The sequence below is a fragment of the Schistosoma haematobium genome, chromosome ZW, assembly GCF_000699445.3.
Source record: "Schistosoma haematobium chromosome ZW, whole genome shotgun sequence".
NCBI lineage: Eukaryota > Metazoa > Platyhelminthes > Trematoda > Strigeidida > Schistosomatidae > Schistosoma > Schistosoma haematobium.
Genome location: NC_067195.1, coordinates 59652292 through 59665371, shown reverse-complemented (window position 1 = coordinate 59665371; position 13080 = coordinate 59652292). Strand labels below are relative to the sequence as shown.

The 13080-nt window shown below is 34.1% G+C and overlaps 1 protein-coding gene across 2 annotated transcripts in view; it reads left to right on the top strand.

Moving 5' to 3' along the window:
- AARS2_3 (alanyl-tRNA synthetase) overlaps window positions 1-13080 on the top strand; it is a gene marked incomplete at its 5' end in the record, with an annotated part of 46104 nt that continues 33024 nt past the window's right edge. The window contains 4 exons of one of the 2 annotated variants that reach the window (XM_051211913.1): window positions 1-98; window positions 3518-4059; window positions 5624-5943; window positions 8896-9372. In XM_051211913.1, the coding sequence (XP_051072036.1) occupies window positions 1-98; window positions 3518-4059; window positions 5624-5943; window positions 8896-9372 (1437 nt within the window). The remainder of the gene's footprint in view (window positions 99-3517; window positions 4060-5623; window positions 5944-8895; window positions 9373-13080) is intronic. The other variant, XM_051211914.1, reaches the window with a different exon arrangement.

The window sequence follows — 13080 nt, the reverse complement described above, 5'->3', positions numbered from 1 at the left end:
GACCATTATCGGAACCCGCCTAAGACAACTTTCGCGGTACCACATTGTACAATGTGCTTACCAACTGCTGCTCCTCGAAGCTTACCCGGTTGCCCAACGTATGTCAAGTCTAACTATTTTTTAATTTTTTTATTAGTCGGAAATCCTGACTTGTTCCATGAGAATCTAGGAATTTTCACCCATTGTTTTGTAAGAGTATAGCCATTTTTCACATATATGCATGTTTCTTTATCTGGCATATTGTTAATAAAATCTATCAAAACTAATATGTGGTCTAGATTATCTCTCTTGTGAATACTTTTGTTACTAACTGCTCTGATATTACAAAAGTCGGGATAGACGGGATATATATGGTAATATTTGTGGGTTTTTAGGGTTGCTGTCCCTGTTTCTAAGATATCAATAAGATAACTTTTAATAACACGGTTTTGGTTTCTTCATGAATTAGTCTAAAGTTTCAGCATGCTTCAACATAAGAACTGAAGATTAACAGTAATTTTGATCTGTCTCGGTTTTCATGATGGAGTGTAACTAAGAAATTCTTTATTGGCTTTTTTCTTGCTCATCAACGTGTGCTAACGAGGAAGAATGTATCTTTCAATCAAAGCATTGGAGGCAAATGTGTTTATCCAATGTCTAAATTTGTCCTGAAAATTAAACTGTTTGAGTGCAAAGTCAACTCACGGTTTAGGAAAACAGGTGTAAGACGGCGAATGTTTTGATCCATTTTTCCTTAGGAAGTCTTTAACAGGAAGACACTTTTGAAACGGCTTTGGCAAGTAAAAATAAAGATATTTTAAGGAATTTAAAGTATGAATAACAAGTTCGCAAAGATTACGGAAGGTGAATAAAGTTTTAAAAAAATTTACTCACTGGTTTTAAGCTGGATAGTATCATATGTTCCTCCAAATTCTTTCAGGATTTCACCATTTTGCCTCAACTGAGGCAACTAGCAACTTTATCATTATGTGTGTCATTAGACGCCCACTGCTGTGTATAAGTTTCCGTCTTGAAAACAAGCATGAAACTCAGCATAGCTTTTAGTATTTTGAGTCATAGTTTTGCAGTCCGTGGGGAATCACGCCAGTTTTCCCTTTTCTCACACTATTTTGGTCATATTATTCTCGTGTATCTGTGTTCCACAATGTATGGTTCTAGACTATGTGGTTTATTAGTTTTTCGACCGATTTGGGATTCACTGTCGGTCACCTCAGTGAACAAATTTCTTTTGGAAGCCCCTTAGATGGTATTAGCGATATTAAACCTGTAGATCTGACCTGATTTTATAAAATTCAGTCTAGAGTGTGGTGGTGTCGTCTTTTAATGTGTTAATGGAAATCCCGGTCTTTTTCATACTTCAGCTTAAAGTAAAATGTGTGTTTGCACTTTCTTGCAATGTAACTAATTTTTCCATGATGTCTTGGGATTGTTTTTTTGGCTGACTAGTATTACCCATTATTACGTTTGTAGACAAAGTCAGTTTAGCTGAGGGCGCCGTTTTTTTCTTGGAATAGTGACTATTTGTGGCATAATCCTAAAGAATTATTGCAAAATAACTCGTCCACTAGCTGAATATTGTGTAGTTAACTTGCAATGCATATGTCCACGAGTCATGTTACATGTTTACGCCCAGATGATTTCCTAGTTTCGTATTTCCAGATGTGTTTATAACAGCAAACCGATTAAATATAACTGAGGAATTCATCCTGCCACAGCTTGTTTGGGTCTATGGCCAGATCTCGGTATCTAAAGACAAGTGAAATCTAGTGCACAGTGTAGGAGGTGCACATGTTCGTGCTAATACAATTCGAGTATAGTTTATTAGTATTTTTTTATTGAAACACATAAACATTGGTACGAGGAGGCACCAAACAGATATGCGCCACACAAATCATTCGATTTGTGTGAGGACTGAGATTCTGCCCGGGTGCTCCAACGGAAGCGGGTGGTTTTCTTAGGCCACACTCAGAGCCTTCGACCTAAAGGTCTGGTCCACAAGGCAGTGAGGTAACATCAGGAGATGCACTCCAATGGTAGCCAGTGACCAACAATATGTCCATACGCCATTCGTTTCTTCAGGATACTGGAGCCCATGTGCACCGATGGTTTGGAACCAGGGTTTTCCAACTTCCTAAAGTGGACTCTCCGTATCCACCAACCCAGTTAAAGCGCCAGATTATTCGCTTTCCGTCCTCTCAATTTCGTGAACAACAGTAATGCCGCGAGAAGGCACTGAGTAGGACTTCACTGGCAGTGGTTGTATGCATGTGGCCATGTGAGAGCATTTTGAGAGGGAGAGCTGACCCTCCCTACTCTCGGTCGTACCAGAGCATTTAGGGTCATAGTTTATTAGTGATTGTATATTATCAACTAGTATGTCTCGATTGGAATCTACTTATAAAATAAACATTGCCATATGCTCGGTTATATCTGTGTTTGCAAGCTAGGAATTGCTGTTGACCAAAAAACTGAAATATCGACAACTTGTTAAATGTTTGTTTGCTTTGAAAACAAGATTTATTATAATCAAAACGTTTGCTAGGAATTTCATGTGTTGTGTCATAATTCTTATTAAAGTAGTTGATTGTTCTCAAGTAATGACAATGTTGTGGATCTGTCACTTACATTCTCTTCTCTTCATGCAATTCCAGTTGCCACATGTTTTATGCTTGGTTGCATACTATGTAGGAAAGATCCATTTGATCCTATCATTTTCATCTGCTACTTATCATGAAGTTGAATTGAACCCCTCTAAAAATGTGTGATCAGAGTTCGATGTAATACGTTTAGTTTCAAAAGCGTATAATAGATGTGTTCCTGGATTTTGACAATTTAGAAGTAGTTATTATTTAAATAATGTCAATCGTTAGGTATGGCAACTTGGACCGATGCTTATATGTGCCTGGTCCTACGTTGTAGCTGACTGACTGACTGACAATCGTTATCCCGATTATAATTGTAAATCTGGACCACATAAACATAAAGAAATATTATCATGCAGGTTTTCATACGTTATAGTTGTTACACATAAACCTTTAGCAATCAGATTACATTTTGACAGGTGGTTGAATTCAGAAAGTAATCTTCAGGACCCCCAAAGTGAAATGTTAGAAAAATAATTAATGATGTTCATTCTTCGTTGAACTATATACGGATACTATTTAACCAGTTTTTATGTTAGGACCATCTGGTATTTAGGTTAAACAGCCCGTACATAATTCAGAATTTGTCCGTATTTTTTACAGTGGACTATAAACTGTAGAACCTTTTGATATTTGATAAAGTGCACAATCATTTAGTATGTTGATATCTGAACTTTTATGGAATGGATATTGGAATCATGCAATATCTTATCTGCTTTTGCACATAGTCCTCAGTAGAGCAAAATGGAACACAAGCATTGTTTATAATAGAATGGTGGCGTTTTCTCTTATGTGACAGTGAATTTATCTAAACAAATTTTGTGGATTTTTCCTTATTGTTTAGAGTTATTGTATTTTTATCTCAAATATTTTAGCAGAAACTACAATAAATCCAGGAAGAAAAATGCATCTTCACATGAAAAAGAAAAACTCAAAGTTGATAATCAATCATACAACCCTTCACTACCTTCAGATTATAATCCTATCATCTCTAAAAACGGTGGTCTTCAAGTCAAATCAGAGAATAATTCAAAGGGAAAGCAAACTTATGAGCGTCGTGAGAAGTCGCGTATTGCAGCTAGGCAGAGAAGACATCGTGAAAATCAGGCGCTAGTCGAATTGTACTTAACACTACCGATCCAACAAAATCTGGCTGCCGATGTCCTCAAGAATAAGTGTCACAAGGTTGGACAGTTGAGAGAAGATAACCCCGGGCAAATATTAAACGGTCTAACAGAATCTGGTTCATTATTAAATACCATTGAAGAGCTTGATTTCGCCCCGACTTATCGTCTTGCTACAACTATATTTAGACAACACAGCTTGTCCACACCAGTGCTAGAAAAAGCTGTTATTGTGCGCATAGCCAGCAATTCCTTATGTTTGTATAACTGGCTTTATCCTTTGTCTGAACCGGGTTAGCGTAATTTACCCACTGAAGTTTTCTTTTCCTTCTAATCCCCAACTCCGACCTAGTGTGTCAGAGTTATGAGCTGTACTTTATATATCCTTGAGGTTGAGCAAACAGAACCTAGTTCATTACCGTGTCTATGAATGCAGCTTTTGTGCCACACTTATTTTTAGTTTTTATTTGGATTTTTTCTCATGAAGGATCATTTTACTAATTCCTCTCCTATTGAAGGATTTATGTTGACGTACTTCTTCGACCCAGTCTACCCAGAACTTCCATTTATTGAAGTTTTGTCACATCATGAAACTCCACCGAAAAGTAATTGTAACAGCAGAAAGTTATATCGTAAGCATGGAAATTACTATAATGGTAAACTCCGAAATGAAGTACTAAGATCTGATGACTGCCAACAGTTTCCACATGAATATACAGTTTTTACACTTAATTCATTAATTTACTACATGGTTTCATCTTATGAATTTTAAGACAGCAAAACAAACTGTTGTTGAAGATGAAGCCGAGTATGTAGTGGGGAATATCGTGAACAGACAGCTTTGAAAGTATTACTAACGTTAAAAGTAACGGGTACACTGAAAAGACTTAGTCTCTACGACATACTTAGTTTTACGTGATGAATTTCACTTAGCATTATATACTAACCCTGCACCCCTCAAAAAATTTCAGGTAATTAAGCATCGTTTGTTCGGCATTTGAGTGTTAAGAATTCTAAATCTCTTTCATGTCGTAACGAACTTTTAATGTACTAGTATAATGACATATTTCATCTACTAGCTTCTTGATTCAGTTAGTGATGGTTTGGTAAGTAACTGTTTTAACCTAATGCTTCGAGGGAAATAAGTCAAACTGTTGACAGGTTATCCTGCTAGCCGTATCTGTTGATTTGATTAAATGGAAATATAAAATTACATAAAATGTTGATGCAATCAAGCTTTTTCAATAGTAAGCATTACAAACACAATAACTTGCTAAATTTCCTCTGTTTTGTTTTTACTTCTTTGCTAATCATTTAATAGATTTTTACTCGACGTCTTCATTTTACGATTGTAATAGGTTGTACTACTACCATACAACTTCGACATTTTCCACATATAATTACGTTATTTTCAAGTGTTATGAAAACTCGATAGTTTACATAAGTATCAATAAGTGACGCTTTATATGTAGTATTAATTACGCTATTACTAGTTTATTATCTTGGACCTCATTTTCATCCTTACGAAATTCAAGAGTTTACCATCTCGTTAGTTTTATAAGAACTATAATTGGTTTTTAACAACATTTCTAGACTTTGCCTTTATTATTTTTACTTTATTGCTGTAAAAGTACATAATTCATGATTCTCAAAATAATTATAACACATGGCTGAGTTGATTCTGATAATTATATACAGTTTATATGATTGATCTAATCGATTTTCATCTGTTAATTTATGGACCTTTTTCACTATCTTGACCAACTAGGTGGTATTGTAAACTTTCATACAACAAGTGTAATTTACACAATAAATCGAAGTATTATAACTTTTGATTTGTTTATTTCATATTTACAGATTCAAATATCAAGCCACAAGATAAATTACCATTAGTAGGCTATCACCCAACCGAATCGGATTCGTCATCATCATCTGTTACTTGTACGGAGATGTCAGATTGTTGTGATAATACCACTGCTACTACTAATACTACTACTAGCAGTGGTGGTACCGTTGTTGGTATACATATTCCTCTAACTACTAGTAGCACTCCTGTTTTTCCAAAATCAGTATTGAGTGTACACTCAAAATGTCTGGTTGCTATAATTGTTGATGCTACGCATAATATCATCATTTATGCTCCACCAGCATACACTGAACTAATTGGTTTATCGTGGGTGAGTATTTATTTACAAAAAAACGTGACCTTGTAAAATGTTTATGATAATAATCGGTTTTGCTTTCAAATCTCTATGTCTTTGACTTTTGTCTGTTATTAATCAAATCCTTGTTTCTACGATGATTACTTAATTTACAAGTCATTCATTGTAGTATTTATCACTGGTGAATATATTTAGTGATGCCGCAAATCTTAATCGTTTGGATTAACAATAGTGTATTATCATATATGCTGTGTCACCATTTAACTTAAGATTTGTTATTGACTTCAGAAAAAGATTGAAAGGCCTTATGGCTATCAAATAATAAGATTATATCAATCAATGAAGTTCATTATTTGTTAGCCTTAAGTATAGAATAAATGGAATTTAAAGGAATTACTATTATATGGACTTGGTTTATAAGTTTAGGTGAGTATGAATGGTTTTTCGGTTGATGTTATTTCGCAATAAAATTATTTTTAAATGAACACAAAATGTTTGTAGTTGAATTGAAAATTAGTTAGATCATAAAAAGACTGACAAAAAATAGCAAGCACTTCTGTATTGAACCAGTTATCTGCCTGTGAGGTTTCGTGATAATATGTCCTTTCTAGTCAATCAATGTTCTACTCCGATTTTTTCGTGTAGATTTTCTTTATTTAAAAATTAAAATGTGCAAGAAGCAAACAATTACCTCAACATATAACACATATTTTGCAGTGGTAATACGAAGTTGTTATCATCCTTTTCAGGAACTTTATTTTCTGTGCTCAATGTTTAGTTTTGAGAATTATTCTCTTAATTCATTGTATGAACTCATTTATTAAAGTTCTTAATGTCAGGTGATATTACGGTATGTTGCTTAATGTTCATGATCCCTAAATCTGTCAGAGTCAAACATTTTTTTGCTGAAAACAGTTTTCGTTATTACATCGTCTAAATTCCTTTTTCACTCTTATTATTTAAGAACAGCTGTATAGGGCACCAGACTGCTTGTCATACATATCATTGAGGAAAAGAAATCTGTGGCCAAAACTACGTTAGAAAAACGTATCATACGTTCGGTGAAGTTAGTGTATTACCATACAAAACTTCTGAATCTGGTTTATGAATCTATCCCACCATTTGATCGTTTGACCCCTTTATTGTTAATTCCTACTCTGGCTATAATGAATGGATAGCTAGGTATTTGTAGGACGTAATCAGACTTCTATAGTTCTTATCATATAGTGATATCTTCAATAATCCCTGATTATTCCAAATTTACAGATTAACTAATTAACTTCACCATAATCTAGCGACAGCTCTCATCAAATTATCAGTCGATTATCTTCCTCAATCAGCTTTAGGGCAGATTCGCAGGTGTCAATAAAAAATGAATGTTGTTTACTACTTAATTTAGTGAAAAATACACTAAAGAGGTAATCAAAATTACCTGATTGATTCAGCTTCCACAAGTATTTATTGCACATTGGTGGTTGTTGTTCACCGTATTAGTCACAGTGAATGTAACTCAATACATTTTTGAATTTTTTCGGAGCCTCATCACCAAGGTTAAGAATTGGCTAAGTTGCTTAGCTATCTATGTAATTACTCTAAGAAAAAAGGAACACCTGTTTATAGTCAATAATGATCAATTACATTGATAATATGTCAAGTGAACCTACCAATGAGACCAATGGGTTATTCAGTTTAATTGTATGCGAGGTAAAAGTTAATTTAAGATTACAGCATAACGGAAGTAAAGGCGAATGTTAGTAGTACAAACTATAAGTGAATGTAAGACCTTCAGTTCATAATTTTACAGAGGATTGGTTTCTGACGTACGAAATCTCAGCAAGTATTCAAAAATCTCGTTTACCTTTTGTCAACTTACGTCACCTATGGCTAAGGCAAGATATCCGTCTATCAATTACAGGACGAGTACACTCTGCGGCAGTTCGTTCTGTTCTACTTCACGGCTGTAAAAAATGACCATTAAGAGTAGAAGATACTCGTAAGCCATTAGTATTCGACAACAGATGTCTTAGAAATATTGCTCGCATCTGCTGGGATCACCTGGTAAGTAATAGTGAGGTTAGACACAGAGTATTAGGAAATGATGGTAAACCAGTTGATGAGGTTGCAAACCTTCGTCGACTGAGATGGTCGGGCCACGTGTTACGCATGCGTGAACACCGATTATCATGACGCACAATGCTGACTACTGTTGGGGATGGTTAAAAGAAAGTTAGGGGCAGTTAAACCAAATCGTGGCATCAGTCCTTGGAGTCACTAACTTCTGGTCTGTGCCATATTAGTAGATGCAGACTACTTGGTTGGCGTCCGAGCCACTATCGTAACCAATGGTTGGAGATCATGGGTTACGTGGCTGAGAATCGATCACAATGGCGTCGGTGTATACACTAATTGTCTGTCCTTAAACGGTGAAATTAAAGTTGCTTCATACCTTTCTTTCTATGAACTTATTCTTTCTTCCCGTTTTATATCCTTATACACAATCTTTCTTTTATATATTACTAGCATTGAAGTAACTTTTTCTATGAATTTGTTTTTCATCTTGTTGTGCTGATGTGGTGTGGCAACTTGGACCGAAGCATATATGTGTCTGGTCCTACGTTGTAGCTGACTGATAGATCACAATGATACAAGTATCTCCAACCGATAAGTCTCTAATAAGACTACATGAAAGCTGACAATTACATTACGAATTGTCATCCGAAATGCTTGTCATCCGAAAACTTGTAAAAATCAAACAACACTGGAGAACCCATTTACGAAACCTATATACTAACAAAAACTGATCAACTCAATTTTGAATATCAACAACAGAAAAGCACACATTTTTACAAGTTATACCAAAATATTGTTGTTTTATTTCTAAATATATACACCTTGATGTATTTCTTATAATTGCTCAAAGTTTCGTATTTCATGATGTAAATTTTTATTTCTTGAAATGAATATTAGGTCACTACAATCGGTTTAAAATTGAACGAATTAATTTCTCGGCAAGTATCGATAGGGGTTTCATCAGAATTAAGGAGTCATAACTGTTGCCATTATCTTCGCAATTTGCAGTATGGTAAATACAGTTCTGTTGAAAATATGATCACAAATCCTAAACAAAAGTCAGTACAATCTGAACTTGGTGATATGGAATATGTTGAATATGACCCAATAGCAATATCTAACCACACACTCAAATCAACACAGATTCATCAACAATTTGAACAGCCTTTGTCGTGTGAAATGATTTGGCCATCATCCTGTGGAATAACCGATCGCCCATTGTGTCTCAGTTCTGTTTTACCGAAACCAACATCAGTGTCTCCATCACATATAGAATGCTCAGAACACTCGAACGATGAAATAAATCCAGGTGTACAAAGTTTTCAAGATCCTTCTATTACAAATACATCAATTTCTAAACACATCGCGGAACAGGTATGCATAATATTATGAGTAACTGCACATCACTATTAGCAACTTGAATAAGAGAGTGGCATCTGATCATCAACTTTTAGAAAATAATCAGGAAGTACTAACTTATGCGAGAGTATACCAGAAGATCTTGATAGGTTGACTAAAGTTGCCTCTTAAGATGGTCGTCTAGCTTCTTACTTATAACGACTGGCATTCCCATCAATTTGAAGTTATTCTATTTAGTGAAGACTCAGAGAATGTGTAGTCCTTTAAACATTTAACAATCCAGAAATGTTTAAGATACATTCCTCTTCTCCAGAAAAGGAAATGTGGCTTTAGGAAGTGATCTACATTCATGCATCATTTAATAATAGTAAACAAAGTAGTTGTGTCAGTGGATTATTTCACTCATTTCGGGATTCTCTTCAAGGTGGGTTGGTGTTTGATACCGTCTCTCATATGAAATGTCCTTAGGACGTTATTTGCTGAGCATATTGTTCTGGTAATAGTTCTTGAGAGTAGCGTTTATTATATTCATTTACCAATCTTTGTCGAGTACGAATAACAGTTAACTTCAGGTTTCTTATACACAAAATGGTCTACTGTTTCAAATAGTCGGTCGATTTATATTCAGAGTTTATTCTGTATGGTGAAACAATTTGAGTATGGTTTTATCAATTTAAAAGAACGTTAACTGGTGAATACATTTCATCCTAATAATAAGCTGAAAGTTATCATCTCCAATAGTAAATGTAGAGTGGTTAGTTTCGTTTCCAAGTCATTGATTACACACCCTGATATCACTTAGGATTTCGAGACGTTAATTTCTTATGGTTAACGTAGAGCCTGGTACAAATGTGCTTCTACCGAACTTACTATAGAATATGGATAGAGCAGGTTGTTGTTAACAGAACAAGTAGCAGCAGAGCCGAATTAAATAGTTTCAGTGGTACTGAGAATGACAAGGCACTGGAGAACGCTATTTGAGCAGAAGGATTGAATTCAAGGAACAAAAGTTATAAGAAATACTGCAGCTTGAATTCCAGGGAAAAATAAAGCGTAAACGCATTTATGCTCCTAAAATCGATCCTGAACCACTGATCACGGTCATCACGCTGACCTTAAGTAGTTGTTCTACGTCTTCTCAATAATCAATAGCTTTATGAAATTCAGTTCATGTCTTGCGTTGGCCACCCTAATTTTTCTTCCAGCCAACCTTGCGCATCTGGTAGGTGGTTTGAGGCATGTTGCACATGTCCCACTTATTTCAGTAAATGAAGATTTAGTTTCATTAGGTGATTCTAACAGTGAAAATCAAGATATTCAGACCTAAAATGACAGCATATACTAAAGATAATTGCATTATATTGTCATTGAATTTTGGTCAATTTTATTTTATTGGCTTGTTTGATAACATAACTGCTGTCAACTCAAGTTTAGTATGATGTTTAGTTTTGTCACTGAGTGAATTTTCGTACAAACATTTACGCATAAGTTAGCTACAGGGCTCTGTTTGTTTGTTTAAAATGTTGAAGGCATTCAAAGTGTTTTTGCCACTTTTTTTGTACACTTGAATATCTGTTTTTACATGCCGAAATTCTTCATACAAAGCATCCTTAATTTTTATTATGACTAAAAACACCTTCTTACTCTTTTACCATACTAATTGTTCGTCCCACTTTGAAGGACATTATAGATCTATTTATGGTTGCTTGTTTCAACAAATCTTTAATGTATATATCTATCTCTACAAGCTAAGGGTATTTTAGTAAACAATCAATCCCTATCACTGTTCAGTAGATCTTCAGTACAACTCTATCTTCGTATTCTCCGTAATTTTCGAGTGATCTAAGTATGCAGTCGTTATCAATTATAATAAATATTGATCATAATAATAACAATTATAAGAATAGCTCTATTCACCATTATAAATTTTTTTGCATCAAGAAATTCTCGGGATAAATTTCGTAGTACTGCAGTAAATTTCCTTTTAACACATGCTCAAATTGTAATAATTCAAAAAATATATCTATAAATACTTTTTCGGTAGTTAGTATCTCCTACTCATCTTCAATGGTGAATTTTACAATCAGTTTAGTTGTTATAGCCATTTTTTATGCATCAGATGTTGAATGAATGAATTTCGAAGGGTAGACAAGAAGGAGAATGTATCAGCAAGTTCACTGCTTCGATATGAGATCCTCAGTATTCAGCATCGCTATAGGTTGTAAGTCTTTCAAAATAACGTGTGAGTACACACAATTAGCATTTATTATTATTCGGTTTGAAAAAATCTAAAGAAAGATGGTTTGTTGCCGTTTCTACACAATTGTAAAATAGATGGCCTAAACGTTTGGGCTGATCACCGCATCCATAAACACTGTTTTCAGTTTGAATAGTTGAGGGGTATTCGTAACCTTTAGTAACTTACTTCAACTCGCTATTCAATAGGAACATGTATATAACCCAGTGAATTGCATTAAATGACTATGTGGGGTTTTCTTAAGTGCATTTAGCAAAGTGCCCTTAAAATAACTTTTAAATACACTGTATTTAGTAGCGCATTGGTTCTTATGCTCTAATCAAAGACATTTTCAAGTACTTAAAATCATCCATACTACATAATTTTTTCATACAAATTGTTTATTCTGAATGGGACTAATTATTCCAACGCATATAATTTAATATGGTTTATTTCTGCTGTTTCGAATTTGCACTGTAATATGCGTAAAATAATTAACTATAATAACAAGTTTTCTCAGTTTTGGTAGTGACCTAGACTTCACCAACTGGATCTCTGAAATTATCAAATTTTTAGGCTGTTACCAGACAAAAGCAATACTTTTCTTCTCTTTTTAAAGCTATGATGGGAAAAAGTTGCAACATTTAACTATTACGTTGCATTAGCTAGTCTTTTTATATATAATTTAACTTGAGAAATCGAATAGCATCAATAGTTTTTACATACAAAAACTTGTAACCCAAAGCCAAATATATAAATTTGTCTTTTGTTCACTGAGCTGCGATTATAGCCTTAAATATCTAGTTTCCTATTATACAATGGTGAACAGGGTTATTTCGCTTTATACTAAATTTTGATGTCAGTATGGTTACGTTTAAAATTTTCATGAAGCGAAATCACTGTTTAACTAAGTCAGTGTAAACATTTAGTTTCCAACGAACCCGTTTTTTTAAATCTTTATAAAAATATTCGTGTTAGTCTAATGACGGTTGATCATAAATAATTAGATTGGTCAACTTTATTCGTTGAATTTCTACTGTGAAAATACTACAATCTCCACAAGTCCCTCATACTAATTCTCTGGATTTGTTTATTTCTAATAATATTGTTTTAGAGAAATAATTTAACAACTAGAATAAAGCATTTCTCCTAATTATTTTCGTATGACATAATTACCTTATTATTGTTAGTTGTTACGAAATCTTGACCAGATTTGTAGAGTAGTGACTGTGTGTATGTATGTGCAGTTGTAGAAAATAGACAATATCTACATGTGATCAAATATAGTTATGTATTACTTCAATTTAGTACCCTTAACATCAATAAAGTAGAAAGTGGAGGAAACTACTCAGAGAAAAGTTATAGAGTGTAAAATAAAAAGGGGTAAAGTGTTGTGTGAAACGAATGAGATACAGGAACTAAAAGTCAATGTAACAATATTTTTTTGTTATTTAACTATATCTTAAGGTTGTATATATTAGATGGAA